At 34.6% G+C, this 20,977-nt stretch overlaps 1 protein-coding gene across 2 annotated transcripts in view; it reads left to right on the forward strand.

Moving 5' to 3' along the window:
- Positions 1-7,678, forward strand: part of mindy4 (MINDY lysine 48 deubiquitinase 4) — a 38,987-nt gene extending 31,309 nt beyond the window's left edge. For both annotated transcript variants that reach the window (XM_041245811.1, XM_041245812.1), the window contains 4 exons: positions 329-490; positions 4,511-4,691; positions 5,875-5,947; positions 7,489-7,678. In XM_041245811.1, the coding sequence (XP_041101745.1) occupies positions 329-490; positions 4,511-4,691; positions 5,875-5,947; positions 7,489-7,537 (465 nt within the window). In that variant the 3' untranslated portion in view covers positions 7,538-7,678. The remainder of the gene's footprint in view (positions 1-328; positions 491-4,510; positions 4,692-5,874; positions 5,948-7,488) is intronic.
- The last annotated feature ends 13,299 nt before the right edge of the window (positions 7,679-20,977 follow it).

A 20,977-nucleotide genomic window follows, 5' to 3' on the forward strand; every position in this document is an offset into this window, starting at 1 on the left:
ACTTAATAAGTAATGCAACATTCTAAAACAGTGTAACACTTAATACCATCACTGGTGCAAAGCATCAACCAAATACTATAATAACAATGTTGAATTCGCTGTGCTATTCAATGCTAATAAAATGCTATTAAAAGGTATAATATTATACATTAGTGGTTTAATTGTGTTTGTAACATCTGTATGTTTAGTTTCATTAAACTGATACGTGTATTATCCTGAATGACCTTGTTTGGGGGGGGGGGGGGGGGGGGGGGGGGGGTTCACTATGCTTCCTTTCACATTCACATGCTTTTTTTTTTTTTTTTTTTTTTTTTTGTTTCCTTAACAGGAACTTGTAAACCTTCTGCTTACTGGAAGAGCAGTGTCAAATGTGTTTAATGATGTAATAGAATTAGATTCTGGAAATGGAAATAGCACTGTCTTAAATGGAATTACAGGAAGAAGTGATATTGGATTACTTTCACTCTTTGAACATTATAATCTATGCAAGGTATGTATACATTTGTATATTGTCTGATTTAAGTGTAGAATATGTATATGCAATATTAAGAATGTGTTATGGCTTTTTGTGTGTTTATTTTTACTTGAATATATAGTTTTTTTTTTTTTTAAAACTGCAGTTTATACATTTTGTACACCAGGTTATAATCAGCTGAAAATTGATTTGGTACTCTGTGCTGAGCATGGCCAATGCTCTGAAAGAAATGCTTTTCTTTCATGAACCATAAAGGTTATGGTCATTTTAAAAGAAGAGAAAACCTATTTGACATTTACTGGAAAGGCCATTCCTTTTAAGTGTCCATTCTTTTAGATGTTGGCACAGTCTGTTTGTATTTTAATTTTAACATTTTGTTGAACTGAAACTAATATGCAAGGCAGAAATTTCATTTAAGGCCTTTTGCATCATGACCTTCCAAGCACTCTTCCACTTTGACAAAAATCGAGCTGCAGATAAAGTCAGCATTGATAAGTGTAAAGTGATGAAAACATGTTTTTACATACAATGGGGGGAAAAAAAATTAAAAAAGTAAATTCTGAAGTTGTAGATTAGTTGGCTATGACCAATAAGACAGATTATTATTTAAGCAGATTATATACTGCAAAAGACTGATGAATTTCTTTCAACTCTACTAGCATTCCGAATACCTGGCATATATTTGCAAGTGTGAAATTGAAAAGATTTGTAAGGATATTGCTAATATGGCAAGGCTGTGAGAATCAGTACATTTGTATTAATCTAAACTGGAAATTAATCACAATTCAGACTAAACTCAAGTGGTGCAGGTGTATTTGCTTACAACATGAGACAATGACTCAAAGTGTTCAAAATTAACTTTACTGAAGAGATTATAATAACTAACAACTGTCTTAGAAAGTGAAGACAAATTGTTTTGAAAGGTAAAAATCAAATGTGATAAAAATAAGATTTGGTAAACAATTGTAGATAAAGTAAATGCTGCTTCAAAATGTTTTAAGGTTAGTAGCCCCTTTTAATCAGACCCAGACACAATTTGAATGAAAACAAAATAAAACCCTAACTCACACATGGGAGTACTAACTACACTTTTTTTTTTTCAATCCCTAACTAACACATCGGACAGCTAAGCCGTTTAGTGATTCATACAAAATAATCTTAAACACAGATACAAAAAAAATGGTTTTACACATTACCTTCACACGGACTGGAGACTGCCAAGAACAACCTGTTTGTCCTGTTTAAATACCTGTCTGTTAATTCCAGGCAGGTGACACAAATTAAATTAAATCAGTTAGACTAAATAATTACACCTGTGGCTGTGCAAACAGCCACACACACATTTCTCTGGCAGGGACAGACATTAACCCTATCCCTGCCAACCACTAACATATTACATTTTTTTCAAGCAGGGATCCACTCTGCCACTATATATATATATATATATATATATATATATATATATATATATATATATATATATATATATATATTTGAAAATAAACAATAACAAGTCTTTGTCATGCTGTCAAAAACCTATAAATACCTCCAATGTTTTGATGCAAACACATGGGCCCAGATATTAGAAGCGATGTGCAATCCCCTATTAAAATGTGTGCCTCACAAATATTAGTGCTTTTGCACAAAAAATTGTATTTTCCAACACGGCACAAGGCAGTTGCACAAAGTTGGAAAATAGCAGTTGTTTGCTCAATTCGCAAATGTGTTTGTGCCTTGCAAAACCATCTGCGCATTCATTACCAATATAGCAGAAATGCACAAGAGATACGCATGCATGCGCAGAATTGGAATACTACATGAAAATGTACTGTTAACAGTACCCCGCCAAGCAGCTGTCATAGATGTACAATACTTACCAATATTTCTTAGACAAGCAGGGGTCGGCACCACTATATTGCTTGATGGACACTTGACAAAATTACCAGACTCTGTGACAGAAGTGGGGGTGTATATGTAAGCTAATGCCATCAGAACACAGTCTGATTTAAAGAGCTAAGCACACAAACATCAATGGAGAGCAGCACAACTGTATTAGTAATAATAATAAATTCAAATTACTTTAGTGTTTTCAAATGTACCTCACCATCACAGATACATCGAAGTACTTTGTGCTCGTTGTTGCAGCTGCAGTACGTAGACAGGCACCAACCCAACAGTTCTCAAGGTAATTCCTTGTGGATGTTTTGATTGAGTTCATGTGGCTGAAGCCTCATTCATAGCAACATGTGTCAGGGCTCAGTGTCTGTAAAATAAGTGACAGTCTTGTCAGTTCACTATATTCCTCCTCATTTGACTTAAACAAAAGACACCACAATCTGGTAACATCACTGCCATAGCGGTCTGACTTGAAAAGTGTTTCGACAGCCTCATCATCGCAGTACAATGTATATTGCATTTCAACTTTGCTGCAGTTAACGTGCTTTGTAAATGTAGCAGCAAGTTTTTGAATTTATGAGACTTTGGCTTTTGGTTCAGGGGTCCAAGTAAAGCAAGCATTTCACCAGCTCTTTTCTGGAAACCTGACCTTCAAATTCCTGTTCAAGTTTCTTTGCATATTCGATGAACTTTGCTTTTACCTGAGCAATCTCCGTTTCTAGCAAGTAGTGCTGCTTCTCCCACTCCCTCGGCATCGCTGTGACCTTGGCACTGGAGATAGACAGGTCACCTGGAGATACGGCTTCAAAATGACCTTGCAGTACTTCTTCAGAGAGCAGTATGCGTTGTACAGATCAGAGTTCTCTTTCTGCAATGCCAAATTCATTGATGTGAGAAGTGGCAAAGCCCCATTCAAGAAATTGAGATACAGAATGAATTTAGGAGATTGTAGCTTGTCATGGATATTCTACAACATGTTGTGTAATTTGGCAACTCATTCCCAAATGCCTGTTTCTCAAAGTATTGTACTAGAGAATACCACAGTAGCTCGAACCTCTCAACACAGGCAGCCAAACTTCAACAGCAATTTTTCTTTTTGTAGGTAACCAGGTTTGAGTATGCCTCTTCATTCAGCTCACAGATCTGTCTAAACTCCTTTTTCTTGCAGTCATATATCAGCTTTATAATGGAGGCCACCCTCGAATAAACTCTGCCATCAATAAAGAAACAGTATGTCATTTTGCACTTGTTGGTGGACTTGCATAATTATTTAACTCCTCCAACAGAGTTGAGGAAAAAACACAATTGATTGATAAAATGAGCAAGGTTTTTATTAATATTTTTTTCTACAGCAACTTCTATTTTAAATTTCACTTGCAAGCACAACTTTTTTCAAGGAAAAATTGAAGGGACAAAATCCCAGCAGTAGTGGGAGATTCCTCCTATTATGAGTCCTGATCAGTATATGCCCTCATATAGGAGGCTGTGTAGTCCAGTGGTTAAAGAAAAGGGCTTGTAAACAGGAGATTCCCGTTTCAAATCCCAGCTCACTCACTGACTCATTGTGTGACCTTGACCAAGTCACTTAGCCTGCTTGTGCTTTGTCTGTCGTGTGAGACATTGTTGTAAGTGATTGCAGCTGATGCATAGTTCACACGTCCTGGTCTCTGTAAGTGGTCTTGGGTAAGGCATCTGCTAAATAATCAATTAGGAGGCAGTGTGGTCCAGTGGTTAAAGTCCAGGGCTTATAACCAGAGGATCACTGGTTAAAATCCCACCGCTGCCACTGTGTGACCCTGAGCAAGTCACTAAGCTCCTTGTGCCTCCGTCCTGCTGATGGGATGTTAAATCAGTGCCCTATTGTAAGGGACTCTGCATAAAATGCACAGTTCACAGCCTACCTCTGTAAAGTGCTTTGTGATGGTGGTAAACTATGAAATGCACTATATAAAAATAAATATATTATTATTATTATTATAATAATGATCAAAGACAACTTTCCATAAAGGAATACATTGTTGCTTGCCTTGGTTGGTGAAGATTCATGGCATGACTCAATTCAGACTTTTTCTACTTTGTTAATGATATATAATGATATTGTGTGTATTGGGGTTTCTTTATTTATCTGACTGTCCTTAGGTTGGTTCATATCTGAAGACTCCCAAGTACCCAATCTGGGTGATCTGCAGTGAAAGCCACTTCAGTGTGCTCTTCTCTGTGCAAAAGGAATTAATGAATGACTGGAGGATGGAGAGACGGTTTGACCTGTATTACTATGATGAACTAGCTAATCAGCAGGAGGAAATCCGACTTACAGTTGGTGTGTATATAGCATCTGTTAACTTGTTTCAGTTGGCACACTTTTGTAATTGGGCTTCTCAATAGGTACTGTTACATAAATGATAATACATGAATGAAACTTGTATTTATTATTTAAAATATTTCCAGAATTAATTTCATTATTTGTTTTGTAAGTACTGTTTAGGGTATCTACATAGGACACTATTATATCAGTGTTTAGATCTTTTATAAGATGTGAACATTCTTCCTGTCCTATTTAGAATGTCTAAAGGAACTTCACTGTATACAGTGTGTGTGTGTGTGTGTGTATATATATATACCATATTACTTCAATTTGGCGCCACCCTCGTATTGATACCGCAGTCATGTCCACTTTTTAATAGAGGCCGCCCTTGAATAAATGCAGCTAGCATTAAAGTAACACTATGTACATGTAACACCCCGGAGACAATGTAATTACTATCTATGAGAAGATTTAGGTTTTTGGTTTCTTTGCAGAAAAATTACAAACAAGCAAGTTACAGTGAGAAAAAACAATAACCGAGTAGGAAATATTGTAGTTTTTTTTACAGAAATCAAACTGATATTCTGAGGAAATTTCTGGTGCAGAAAAACATCTACGCCACTCTGTTGGATTTAACTGCCACACCAGCATTGTTCCACCCCCATAACAACTACATACAAGTAGGCTACTGTATCACAGAAAATAAGCAACTGCAATACTTCTAAAATGTCATAAATCATGTAATAAAATATTGCAGCTTTTGAAAATCGTAGTGTTATTAATAGTAGTAATAGTAGGCCCTCTTTTTAGCGCTGCAGTCATTTTGATCAATTTAAAATAAACGCCGCGGCACCAAATTGAAGTAATACAGTATATCATCTCTCTCAAAAACTTCAGAATTCAATATCCAATGAAATACAGAGTTCAATATTGACAGTGATTTACAATAATACAGAGCCCTCAACTGCTAAAAACTCAAATGATAGCTCACACCATTGCAATTGTTTGTCTTATATTTACAAATAAACCTATATCATACTGTATTTCAAATGAGCGGAAAGTGTTTCCCCATTTTCTATAAAAAACAATAATATAAAAAAGCAGTTAACAGCTTAATTGCAAACAGAAGGTTTAGGTTATAGGCCACTGTACAGTATATTGGTTTAATATTTTTTTTATTTTATTTATTTTTTTAAAGATACTTCTCAAAACTGTGTTGCTGATGCAGAAAATGACCTCATTCCTCCTATTGAACACTGCATTAGGACCAAGTAAGTACATTTAGTCAACAGGCTAATATAGGAGCTGGACAAATAATTAGACAGTCCTTAAATATGGAGCACACACTGTTGTGCAAACAAATCTCTTGAATGATTAATGTGTTAAACAAATTCACAGCCTGCATTGTTCTTTCTAAAGGTTGTATTATTTTGCAGATCTGCTCCAGTTGCAATGACAGCCTTTAATAAAGGTCTGAATAGCTAATTAGTTTTCAGGTGCTTTGTGTCTATACCAATTACTAATATTCCCTGTAGGCCGATTTTAAAATGACAATATTGGCCACTGCAGAACAGACTGCTGAAACGTACAGTAGATGTACTTTAAAGGGTTAGGAGGCAGTACCATATTAAGGAATGTTTTTGTACCCTTCTTAGACCCAGGCTGAATCAGCTGAATTTAGGGTTATGACTGACTTGGCACGCTAATCTGACTAGCTGAAAAAACGCAACTTCAGCATGTCTTAAGATTTTGAACTGACCTTTTCAACTTTGATGTGACAGTGCAACACGTATGAATGTATTATGAATTATTTTTCATTATTACATTTTTTTTAGTTGTGTCCCTATATTTACTAGCAAGGTGGAAATCATTGATCTGAGATTTTTGACTAGCCAAGTCTCGTGCTGTGGCATCTGTGGCATTGCACGAAAATGATTGTAGTACACACAAAAAGAGTCTACTATATATTTAAAATAACCCAAACTGTACATAATTACAGTATGAAAGAAATCACACACAGGGTCTTTCTTCAAAAGTGGAAACTTGAATGAGGTGTATTGTCTGAAATAGTTGTAAAATGTTTTAATGTCAATCTGGAAATTACAAGCAGCATATGAACCCATATTGTTTATTTTGTATACATCTTCAACCCCAAACCCATGAAATTCCAAAGTATATTATGCAATATCAATATAATTATCCACATAACAAAATTAAATACAAGTCTGATCTGTATTTTTTCCCCTCTTCCGTCACTATTTTATAAAATCTTACAGCTACGTGGTGTAATGTAATAACAAAGTTACAACTTTACAAAATCTTTGAATTTTACTAAGCTGTATACATTGCAGTAATTAGACTACATAAACGCAGCATGCCACTGGAACATACCTATCTACTCATTAATTTCTACATAAAAATAATACTTCCCCAGTAAAGGTGGAAACACAATTAAATGTATTCTTTCTTTGCCAAGTAACCATGTTTTTTGCCAGGGAAATCTTCCTTCGGCATGAAATGAAGGTACATTTATGCTTCACAAAATCAGGGTTTAGTTAAAACATTGCAAAGTTGAACAAAATCAGGTGACTTGGGATTTAGTGGAAATATGTACAGCCAGGTATGTGTTTCTCATATAATATATAATATATATATATATAATATATAAGATATATATATAATATATATATATATATATATGGCATGTGGATACATAGTTCCTGAATTTGTGGTATTTCATCAAAAGATGATGTTTTGCTGTTTTGATTTAAATTCCGTTGACAAACTATTTTTTTTTCTTTTTTTCCTTTAGATGGAAAGGTGCCATGGTTGATTGGAATGGTACAGAGCCATTGCTTTGATTTGCTTGTACACCCCAAACAACAATTTTCTTAACTGAGGACCTTAACATTGGGAACCATTTTAATAACTGACTACGGTATATGTTAAAAACCAAAGGTCTTACAAAACATGTTGTTGTTTTTTTTTTTTTTTTTTTTTTTTTTTTTTTTTTTTTTTTTTTTTATAATGGTTGTAGTTGTCTACTTTTTCAGTATTTATTTTATTTAGCATTCTTTTGCTAAGAAAAAGCCCAAATGAAAAGGATTCATCAGGTTCCATGGGCTTCCTGGATACCTGTTTAGTGGAGTTTATTTTTAGTACGTTTTTGGTGACACTGTAAAAAGCTTTCAAGTTACTTTGTTGGCTATATTGAAGGTGTTAACTTGTGGTTTGGTTCTTCCAGGATCTCTTAAACATGTACCTTGCATATCCATCATTAATCATTCTCCAATAGCAGGTTTCATTAGCATCTTCTTATTCAACTTGTTCCTTTGGCTCAAGATTTTTCCAGAAATATTTGCAGTAATGGTATGTGTGTAGTGAAAGTCAGCTGCTTGTTTTTTTTTTTTTTTTCCTCAAAGAAAAAATATACATGTTGAGTCAGTGATTCGAAATTACACCTCCTTTCTTTTGTGTTACTCCTGCTAAAATAATAGAAAACTAAACAATGGTATAACTTTAAAATGCTTGCAATTTGTGTAATGAAATGGTCATGGTGTACCATTAATGGTGGGGGAAAACACTGCAGACGTACAAAGGCAAATGATAAAAATCTACAAAATTCTTAATAATAATAATATTAATAATAATAATTGTTGTTGTAGTCCAGTTAGTTCCTTTCACAGCAGTGATACGAATTTATCGTGTCAGCATAATTGAAAGTAATTTATTTAACGTATTTCTTTCAAACGGTATCAGAAAATGTATATTGAAAAACTGTCTGGGTTAGTGATTTAACTACAGTGTATACAGCTGGTATTTGCTGTTAGGAGCATTAAAGTTCCCAAGAAATAAAATGAACTTGCAAATACATAAACTTGGTATTTTTCACATTGCATGACAAAAGTTTTACTATTAAAATTAATATTTAATACCTAACATTTCGACTAAACAGAATGATCCTGTTATGGACACTGAGTTATCAACGAAACGGATACGATGCCATATCCATACTACCCATTGGTGATATTTTGTACTTTTATTTCTGTCAGAAGCTTAGAAAATAAAATAGTGTATATAATGTAGTGTACTTGGACAGATAAGCTCACACGTGAATAAATTGTGTAGATGAGGAGCAGTACAGTATTGTTTTCCATAAGTGGTCAATAACATTAAAATAAACTATCAATACTCAATCTCAATACTCAATCAAAGTGGGTGAAATATGGGTTCTAATCAATGTATACATTAAAGTTTTTTGTTTTCTTAATTAGGGGCTTCATAAGATAAACAGATATATAAACAGACGGATGTATGGATGTCAGTCATTATTCTGACTCGTTCCTACTTTTTTTTAAAATTATATATTGTATTTTTAAAATATTCTATTTAATATGTAGGTGTGTGTGTGTGTGTGTGTGTGTGTGTGTGTGTGTGTGTGTGTGTGTGACATGCCTGGAGACCTTTATACAGATGTGTTGTATAAATGTAAATGCTTTTTTATGTACTGTACAGTGCTTTGTGATACTTTGTATCAAAAGTGCTATATAAATGTAATAAATAAATTTAAAAAAAAATACTGGCTTAAATCTAAGAGTTCAAAACGTTAATTCCAGTGAATTTGGAGTGCCAATACTTAGAAGCAGATCATCAATAATTGGTTTCAGTTGGCCTCTTTCATGTAATTAAGTGATTTTTTTGTCTTGTTTTTTAACACATCATCTTCTCACACAGTTCATACATAACTGCCCCTCCTCAATTGAGCACAGCACCCCTTCTACCCCACAGACCTTCTGGAAACATTTCCAGTTGGTGCACAAGTCTATAATAAGCAAACTCAAGTCTGACTCGAGATGACACCAGCCCTTTAAGGACCAAGCATTTTTCAGTGGGATGCTCCCCCAGGACCAGGTTTTTTTTTGGCTGTAGTTGACCCTTATAAAAATTCACAGTTTTTTTTTTTTTTTTTTTTTTTTACAGTAGCATCTTGGAATTGATGTGTTTTGGGGAACATTATAAAGTACTTTAGGAACCATAAAAACTAGTATTTGTATTATGGTATGTGTTCTGCTTGGAGACATGTGTATAAAATGTATTATTCTCTGACCTGAGGAACCTTACAATACTTGCCTGAAGTTTTGTTGAAAAATATTGATGTTTGGGCAAATTACCAGACATTATTTCACTTGAGTGATTGCAATGACCTAATAAACATTTATTCTCAGGATCTTTATAAGAAATAATGGACACTGATCTCAATTTATTTTCTAAAATAAAAAAAAAGTTTTATAAAATAGTTCTTCATTCAATTATAATTAATAAGGAAAAAAAAAATCCCTGATAAATTGAGTTCATGAAATCTGCTTCTATCCACTAGTTTCTTTAATGTGGATTATCTGGCCAAATTTATTATTCACTCGGGCCCTGAGCATCCATCATAGTTCATCAAACCAATAAATCTCATACAAGGTGCATTCTCCTTGCTGAATTGTAAACTTAGTTGCTTTTCTGCAGGAGAATCCGCCCCTAACCAACACGTCATCAGCGAGCGCATACAGGCTCCGTGTGTTATTCTCTCATGTCACTTGTTTTGGCCTCCTCCACCCCAGCTGCCACCCGTGCCTCATCCCAAGGGGGGAGGGCTCTTAGTCACTTCCTAGCTGTGGCACTGGGATGCATGTAACAAGTTCCTTTGTCAGCTTTCTTTGGGAGTAGCGTCAACTGCTCGACGGCAGCTCGGAGGCAGTTAATTCTCTCTTGCGTTCTCTGAAGACTTCCAACAGATCTTCTCCAATCTGTGGCCAAACAGTTTTACAGAATTAAATGTACAAGCCATCGATCCCTTTCCAGTGTTCAGTCCAACCAGAGCCTCAGACAGCTCCTACAGTGTCAGCTCTCCTTTGGGTTGCTCTTTCTTCTCAAACCTGAGGCAGCCCCTCCACAGGTTCCACCATGAACAATTCTGAAAATAAATCCACAGTGCACCTTCCAGCTCTTTCATTGCTACACTAGTGCTTTATGTAATATTTTTGATGCAATGTTGACATAGCATTTTAATATGAACTAGCCACTGTAGTAAATTAGATATACAATTTATTTAAAGATATTAGTCTCTTGTCACCCTCTCAGGGATTTCAAAATGTAAGAAATGAGACATACCACATTTAAGTTCTGGATCATGTGGAACTCGGATTCCCTTGACAATAACTGACATTCAACAGCGTGTCAGAAATATATAAAACAACAATTTATTTAAGAATAAAAAGGGGTGCACAACTAATCTAATATTACAGAAAGGAAAGGCTATTGGTTAGAGATGTGCGTGAATAGTATGCATTCATAGTCAGATGATAACAATGACCATAACATCGTTAGCATACATATAATATAAAATAATAATATTAATCATGGCTGATCACACAGTGTCTAATTTGCATTAATATTTTCATTACCCAGTTCTCGTTGTAATTCATATCAATATGCATGAGAATTAATTCAACTTCCCATTCATTCCAGTACCTAATTTTGCAAATTAGTTTTAACATGTTAATTTAGTTTAGACGTGATGTAACAAGCTAATAATTTATCAGCCTCAACTGATTATATATTCAAATTAACTTAGAAATTGGACAATGATCAAATTCTCTGCATTTACTAGGCAACTCCTTTGAGTTGCACATTTCAACAAACATTTCTTATACGCTGTAAAACAGGAAGTTATATTCTATTCCTAGAACAATTTATCCACTAACTTGATAGCATTTGCTGCAGTTAATTTCTCATGTCATAAAGTATTTAATATGCTGAATACTTTCAACAAAGAAGTAAATCTGCTTTGTTGATGAACACTGCAGCTCTGTCTCTGGATTTGAAGTTCCAATGAAAGAAGACGGTACTTTGCTTGAAGTGTACATTGTGTTGCATCATCTCACAATAAACAAGTAGTTATTTTGAAATGGAGATCAGCATGTTAATTTTCAAGTCTTGCAGCAATAACTTTGTTGTCTGCAGTTCTCCAACTGGAAATAGTTCCGTTGATCAGACGTAACTCAGTCCATATAATGTGTTGCAATTGGAAAGTTATGTAATAATAATAATAATCTTTATATAGCACCTTTCATAGTGGACCACCATCACAAAGAGCTTTACAAGATAAGAGACTAGGGTGTGTGAACTTTTCATCAGCTGCCGAGTCACTTACAACAACATTCACCAGAAAGGCAGAGCACGAGGAGGTGAAGTGACTTGCTCAGGGTCACACAATGGATTTGAACTGGGGACCTCCTAGTTATAAGCCTGTTTCTTCAACCACTGAGACACGCAGCCTCCTAGTTTGTAGTAGTGTAGTTTGTAGTTGAAGTGTTCTCGTTGCAGTTCTTCTGTATGGCTAGTACACGACCTTAGGCCCAGCTACTGGCTATGCGTCCGTCTTTTTCATGGAGTGACATGGAAACCAAGACTCGCTTTCAGATCAAGGAAGTGTCCCGTTTATTGTTTCAGTTTCTTGTAGGGCAAAGAGGTCATTTCAGACCTCACCACTTCCCCTCAGAAGCACTTCTTTTGATTGTCAAAGTTAAGAGACTTGTTTCTCTGTGTGGAGCCTTAGGTCTCAAGTTGGGAGCATTCTTTCTCTTGCCTGGAGCGCTGTTCCTTGAGTGGAGCACACTTCTAGTGTGGGAAGTGCGCCGTTTCTCCTACGGGGAACCTATTTCTCCTGTGGGGAGCTTGCTTAGTGTGGTAAGCACGTCCTTTGAAAGTCACGTGGCTGCTATTGTTGTTCTTTCTTCAACCCTGTCATTGATTAGTTTGTTCATTTTGGGCAGTGCCTGAGTCTACGTGGAGTGTTTCCCATTGGTGGTTCTCATTCCTAGACGGCCCCTTGTTCTCAATTGGTCCAGTATTTTGCCCCGTCAGCTGGATTTATGAGATGGACTGTTTTCTGTCCTAGGTGTCAAAGCACCCAAAACTGTCCGGCTTGTATTGTGCAAGACACTACTGCGCCAAATGATTCATTCAGTGATGGGGGAATATCAAACACTTGTCCAGCAGTTAGCTTATGGCTCTTTTTTTAAAAGCATTCTTTGTCAGTGGACTAGAAACCAAGCAGACACAGAGAATGGCTTAGGACCCCCCTTCTATATACTCCATTTCTGTTAATTTCATACACAGAATGATATTATGACCCACTCTGCTACACCACATCTCATCACTGTCAAAGAAGAAAAAGCCCTTTTTAACCCTCTCCACCTTTCCCAAAATAATCTAAAACATTTTAAAAAGGGGGCGTCCTGCAGCTAGTTGTTATTGAAATGCCAGTATGAGGAATGGACCTTTACATGAATAACCATATCTAAAGGAACCATACTGTGGGAATAACCTCTGACTGATCAAATAGGTTTAAAAAAGTGATTAAAAAATGTATCCGGCCTAGCTAAGGAAATATTCCCAGCACTACCTTTAGCCCATATACTGCCTGATATTATTGTGTGTAGACCTCCAGACATCCACAAGATCATTAGCAGTTCCCTGAATGACTGCAGATGAGGCTCTGAACTATTTTTATCAGACTGATCGTCAATAGTACAATTAAAATCCCCTGCTAATAAAACTACCTCTTCGGGCTTGCACTGTAACAAGACATCGTTTAGAGTTTTAAAAACAATTAACTGTCTCTCATTCATCATTTGGAGCGTAAAAGTTAATAAATATAAAAGTTGTGTTTCTTACACAAGCTTTTACCTGCAATAATCTTCCTTGTACTACTATAGTAACAGCAACATAATCAGGTTTGAAATCTGGCGCAAATAAAACAGCACCCCCTGCTCTGAAATTAGTCCCATGGCTTAAAATTACCTCCCCCTTTCCAGCCATTAAACCAGTCTGCTCTCTTGATCTTATTCCTACAAAACTATTAAAAGATATTCTTGGTGTTATTAATACATTTTAAACATTAGAAATGGTTCACTCCGGTATAGTTCCCTCAGCACTTAAGTTAGCCTGTGCTTAAGAAACACAATTTGGACCCTAAAGTCCTCAATAACCATAGGCCATTCTCCAATCTACCATTCTTAGACAAGGTTCTAGAGGGAGTTGTTGCAATTAAATTACAAATATTTCTAACTCTTAATGATATTCGAGAAGTTTCAGTCTGATTTTCGTGCTGCACATAGCACCGAGACAACCCTTGCCAGAGTTGTAAATGGTCTGCTGATAAGCTCTGACTTGGGCTTCCCATCAGTTTTAATTCTTCTAGATCTAAGCGCTGCTTTTAGACCAGTGGTTCCCAACCTTTTTGGGTGTGCGGACTCCTTCTGAACCTCCAACAATTTTGCTGACCACCATATACTACTGTCATGATGCCATATGGGCAATTGACTAACTTACCTAATGATAGCTGGTGCTGTTTCAGTGACGTCACCGCCTGAATGTCAGGTTGGAGTGGTGACAGTTTTAACTTTAAATCTGGCTCCACATCCAGCCTACTGCAGTACTTTGAATTCAACGCAACAAGCACAGTAAATCCACTTTCACAAGAGTATGTGGTGGCGAACGTGTAACCAGATGCCAGTCAGATTTCGTTGGATGTCACATGAAAGCTCTGTTAGGCTGTCTTACTCCTTTGATGTCAAGTTCAAGAACATGAGACTATGCTGTCTTTATTCCCAGTCAGTATATATCCCTCCATTTTTTATCCCTTATTGGCACTTAATTATCACATCACTGGACCCCCTCAAATTCTATTGAAGATCTAGCAGTGCTTTGCTTGCATTTATCCTATATGTTCCATTGGCAATATATAGATATTTCCAAAATACATTGAACTATTTGTCCCCAGTACCAAGCCCCTTGATGTATTGTAGTTCAAATTTACTCCAGTGTTCTAGCTGCAATCAGGCCATGTAACTGACAGTAAAAAAAAAAAATACAAAGGAGAATTGTATAAATAATGTATGTAATAATGCAATTAAATATTTGAATATACTGGATTCATATTTAAAAATAAATAAATAAATAAAGCACAAAAGAATGCGGGCCACTTATGGTAATATAGCAGATTACAAAATGTTGGTTAACAGTTAAAATGTTCTGCACTGACACCGGATCTCTTCACTATATGAAGACATCTACTGGCCTGTTCAAGTGCAGTAGTACAGTCTGTTTTCCAGAAGGTAATGAACATTATTCATAAGCATTCAAACAAGTTACTCTGAACTTTGCAGTTAAGTTTAAACTGTAAATATACAGTATAATCATAAATCTCGAAAAACTACTCACTTCTAAATCTTTTGTAGTCATTTTTGTATTAATTTAGTATAAATACATGTTAATTTGGATTCATATGTTGTTTTTTTCTGACTTTATGTGAACGAAAAGACACACATTTGCCTTTTTTCCCATTGGAAATAGTGATATTTCAAAATATCACTGTCCTGGTCACAAAAGCAAAGTTTGTGGGGAATAATAGCCATTTTCTATACTTTTGAGGCATAAGCAATTAGGAAATAACACTTACTACCCAGGAACAAAAAAAAAAAAAAAAAAAAAAATTGTTACATGGTGTAATCGAATGGAAGTTAATGTGAAAACTATAGCAGTTTTTCAAAAATGCAGGAAATTCATCATAACAAACATCCTGAATAATAGGCACATGTACTTGGGACATAATCTAAAAAACATACCCATGCCTACACCCTAGCATTATCTGCTAAAGAGGAAGTTTAGAGTTCACTGCAAACATAAACACAAAATATCAGTGAAGTGTCTACTGAGTCAAGCATTGCAGCCTTGAAAATAATATTCATGGGATGAAGGTTTTAATTACTGCACCTTAAATGCATATCTTTATTTGTACCAAAATAACAAAAGCTGTTCATTACATTTATGGTAACACCACAAATGCCAAAGCATGCTGCCTTCATCAAAGTTAATGTTTTCTTTTATTTTTCAAAAGCTGCCAGAAAGACATCTGTTTGAACCTAGCTTACTTTATTTGATTTAGCAAAAATAGATGATCCCCCAAGAATACTACCTTAAAATATACTATTTGCTGTCTGACTATTGCCATTGATGAGCTATACTTAATGATTCTGATTATTGGGTTTTATTATTCACTGTGTGGGTCAATATTTGGGTTCAATTTTGAGAGAGAGAGAGAGAGAGAGAGAGAGAGAGAGAGAGAGAGAGAGATTTTGTTATAATAATCCTAACATTGATTAAAACAATCAAACGCTGTCTAATAAGATCCAGAATCATATTTCTTCAGTGTTGTTAAAGTAGATTTTTATTATTATTATTATTATTATTATATTATTATTATTATTATTATTATTATTATTAATTCATTAGTAGTCCTATTTAGTGCCAGTAGGGGGACTACACCAGCGGACCGAAAAAATTCAGTTTTTGCACCCTGTAGATTAAATGTTTAAAACCAAAACAAAACCAAAAACAACCATGCAGAGAATACCGCTTAGATCTCATTGGTCAACAAGAGCTGTCATGTCACCACTGGACATTATTATTATTATTATTATTATTATTATTATTATTATTATTATTATTATTATTATTATTATTATTTCTTAGCAGACACCCTTACCCGGGGCAACTTACAGTTGTATACAAACAATACATATCAAGAATTAAAGTACTATTAAGAGCCAGATGCAAAATACAATGACTTCAGTCCTAATAAGAGCAAATACAAAACACAGTATGATTTGATATGGGGACAGTTCAAGAGCAGATAACAGTGTTGATAGTTACATCAGGGTTAGATACGAGTGCAAGTGAAATACAAAATACTACAGAATGGGTTGAGTGCAGGATTAAATACAGTAAAATAGGGAGCAGATAAATGCACATTAAAGGCAGAGTGCTATATTGTCCAGAAGGGAAGCATTGAGTTTTACAGGTGTTGTCTGAAGGGGTGTGTCTTGAGGAGGCGCCGGAAGGTGGTCAGGGACTGGGCAGGCAGTTCTCCACTACAGTAAGGTTGGTATATCTTGCTTTACAGTGTATGCATATTATATCATTCACTAACGATAGTTATCTATATGATGTTTAACGTTCTTCATACATATTGTTAAGAACTGTGCAAAAAAAAAAAAAAAAAATGTATTAATTTTCTAGCAATAAAACTAATAATTGCAGGAACACTTTCCACTGGCTTTTGTTTATTTCAACTTGCTATTGTGTGGTCAGTGTTTAATTTATGTGTGTCAGAACCAAAACGCAAAAATGCAGCAAATATAAGTGTCTGACAGTTGGAACCAATGCACAAAAATGTGTAATGGAGGAATTACCTCCTCATTTAGTAAAATATACCCATATTGGAAGAGCTGGCATCTCTAAGTAGGCTTGGTTGACTTGGAAAGTGTTTAAAATACACACTGTAGCCTACTTACATGCATTTATTAATAAACTTGATTATAATTATTCTTATTTCTGTTATCTCTTTTGACTTTTAGCGAGGTAGAGGTTCAGACTGAGCACCATCAATACTGAAGTATTCAATCAAAAGAGAATGGTTGGTTGACCAGTTTCGTTCTGGAGGTGCTGGAGATGAATAGAGACTGAATAAGATTAATTATTAAGTGGTGTTGTCATGGTGCTTTTTGAATTTCTGCCAAGCCTGTTAGAAATGTTTTTGTTTTGTTTTTAGAAATGTGGATGCAACTGAAACAATTATGTTACTGTATAGTCTCTTATAAATCAACAAAAAGACCACAATTTAGGTGTGAGAATGTTGGCTCAGAAATTTTGTCTTTTTGTCTCATTTGTAGCATAAAAAACACTGACAAAAACATTAAGAATTACTTAAGAATTACGTTGTTTAACTTTAGTATAAATAGATACATCTACCTGATCTGTGAAAAGGGATACTCACATTTTTAATTAATAGATGTTTTTATTGAAATTCTAAACAGCAAAACTAAATCTATACACTGTACTAGTATAAAGTTAGGACTCAAAGTTTGGAGTGTTCATTTTTATAATAATAAACAATTAACAATTGCCCAAAATACTTTAAAAAATCACTGTATGGTACATGTTGTGTATGTTTTGACTAAGAAGTATTTTTAGTTTACAAACTGGGATAGCAATACTTTGAAACCACATTTAGTTACTTTGGATGTTAAACTGCTTTATGCTAACATTGATCACAATTAAGGTTTGACAGCTTTAAAATATTATTTACAAGAAATACCTTAAGACAGTTTGCCTCCTAATGACTTTATTGTTAATTTGACTGAATGGACTAAATAAAATAATGCTTTTTTGTTGAAGAAAACTTGTATAGACAAACTAAGGGTACAACTATGGGCACTTGCTTTGCTCCTAATTATGTCAATTTATTTTTAGGCTTTTGCTTTTTATTTTGATGATATTCTTATCTGGTCACATACAGAGAGTGAACTGTTATTTCATGAATATATTAATAGTACTAATAATGATCTCAAATTATGTATCAGATCATGTTAATTTTTTGGATCTAGCAATTTTAAAAGATCGTGAAGGATTCTTGCACACTTCTGAGTATAGAAAACATACTGACAGAAATACTCTATTAAGAGCCGAGAGTTTTCTTTCAAATTGGTTAAAGAATAATATTACTTTTGGTCAATTCCAATGATTAAGACACATTTGCGATCAAGAAACTGAATTTAAATATACAATCAAAAGATTTCTTTGGATAATTGTTAAGGCTTGTAATAAAGCAAAACAATTGAGCAGAACAGATTTGCTGTATAAAAAACAACGACAAGGAACAAATAAACAAATAACTTATTTTGTCATTCGATTTAGTACAGAAGCACCAACATTACGGAGAATTACGCAAACAAACATGGAATTAATAAAGAGAGAGCCCACTTTGAGAGAGGTATTCACTGATCCCATATGATAATTATACAAACAAACTGAATTAATAAAGAGAGCCCACTTTGAGGAAGGTATTCACCGATCCCCACATGATAAGTTTTAGACATGCTCCAACTATCAGTGACAAACTTGTTCATAGTTATCTACCAGAGGATAAGAAATAGAGTTCATGGCTTCTTTCACAATTAAAGGGGACATTCAGATGTGGGATTTGCAATCATTGTAAAAATGTTGTGCAACATAAACAATATAGTGATGTTAAGACAAATAGATTATATGAGATCAATAATTTTATTAGTTGTAACACAACTTATGTTATCTATCATTTGGAATACCCATGTGGTTGTTTTTACATAGGGAGAACTAAAAAAAAAAACTTAAAGGGTAGTGGAACATAAATCCATGATTAGGACTTAGACTTAATTTAGAATGTCCTATCACCAAACACTATAAAATTACTCATGGAAGTAACTCTGATAACCTTAAAGTGTTAGGGAATGAAATGGTTAATAAATCAATAAGGGAAGATGACAGACTTAAATCTATTTTACAACAGGAAACATTTTGGATATTTCAACTAAAAGCCAGTGAATTTCCAGGATTAAATGAAGAGCTACAGTAGATTACAGACCCTGCCTATGAACTGAATGGTATTTTCTTATAGGATCTTTTTTAGTTTTTGGTATAATCTTTTTCAATATTTATTCCCTTGACTGCTGTTCCACTAATTATTTAATTAAGCTGTTGTTAACCCTTTGCAGTCCATTTATTCAGTGCTTGTCAGGTGCGTCAGGTCCAATTTATTTTCACACGTGCTGTTTAATTATTATTATTTTTTTTCAGAGTAAAACAGGTTTACAAGGCATTGCATGGCAAAAGGCCCACCCCTTGTTTGCTCTTTATAGATATGCATACTGATAAATCCTCTCCTGATCACTCGTTTTACTGTATCAACAAAACTCCTCAATAATGCGATCCAAGTCATTATTTTATTACTATAACATCTCAAAAAGCTCTGAAAATGTCTGTGGTATTCTTTGAGTGCTGGATTCGGAAGTAGCTACCTCCTTTGTTTATGTGCATGTTATCTCACTTGGCCATTGAAAGGTTTTCTTTTTTTTTTCTTTCTTTTTTTTTTCTGGAGGAAAAACGACTAGAGACTTGTGATTTACATCTTTTTGATGATGTCAGACATCGGACTAGAAAGGGAAAATTGTAATGTCAGACCTGGTCCGACATAGACCGCAAAGGGTTAATTAATTAACTTGTGTAATCAATGTAATTCATGTTAATAATTGAGTGTTAATTGAATGAATGTGATTGCTTATGTATTGCTGTGTTGCTAATTGAGACTACATCCTGATGAAGGCTAGGATTGCCGCTACATGTTGGTAATCTCTTTGTTTGTTTTGTTAGAACATGCTCGTTCCGTGTTGTATTTTTAATATTCAGTTTTTGGAAATGCCCCATTAATAAATGTACTTTGTCTATAAGAGTGCCTTGGTTTTTGGTGATTTACCTGATTACCTAGATTAATTTGAATCTATATGAAAACAATGGACTTACAGATAATTTTTCACCTATATTTCTTACTATACATAATGCACTTTGTTTGATTTGTCGGTGAACAAACTGTATTTTATACTTTCCAGATTATCTCCATGGTAGAACGTATGAACATTCTGGGATGTGATGTAATTTGTTTCACTCCTGCATTTTCTTTGGCTTTCATTAAAAAGGCCACAAAGCCTGAAGGGTCTGACTTCAGATCAGAAGATATAAAAATAATGCTGTGGTCCTTTTTTCCCCACTGATTCTGTTTTCCATCTACATTTTTCTCTCGACATTATCTAGACAAATTCAAAGTGACACAATTTTTCAGTATTTCCCAGCAACTTCCTAAACACAAAAAATGTCCAGCACAATTCCAACAAATGAAAAGGAAAATGTGTTTTTTTTTTTTTTTTTTTTTTTATCTAAATGTGCTATTCTTTATTAAAAAATAAATAAAATAATAATAATGATAATCTTTACAACAAACAGGATATAAGTGATGTCCATTTTTTTTGTCTGTAAAAAGTGATTCCAAATAGAATAATGTATTAGTCAGAATAATATATTATCACACAATAATATGTCTTCAGTTGGTTTTGAAATTGTGCATTTACCAGTCCACTTACCATTAAAAGATTAAAAAAAGGTGTGTATCCAAGTAATTATTTTGCATATCCGGTAAAGTTCCCTTTCAAGTATGAAATGTAACCATTACTGTATGGGTATTTACCTCCTAAAAACCATGAAACCTGAATAATATATATATCAAGGCTGCTTGCAGAGCCTGTGGTACAGTCATGGCCTGACCCAGAGGGCATAAAAGTACTGCGCTCACAGACCTCCGCGCAATTTTTCCTTTTAAG

Source organism: Polyodon spathula, chromosome 3 (assembly GCF_017654505.1).
Source record: "Polyodon spathula isolate WHYD16114869_AA chromosome 3, ASM1765450v1, whole genome shotgun sequence".
Lineage (NCBI taxonomy): Eukaryota > Metazoa > Chordata > Actinopteri > Acipenseriformes > Polyodontidae > Polyodon > Polyodon spathula.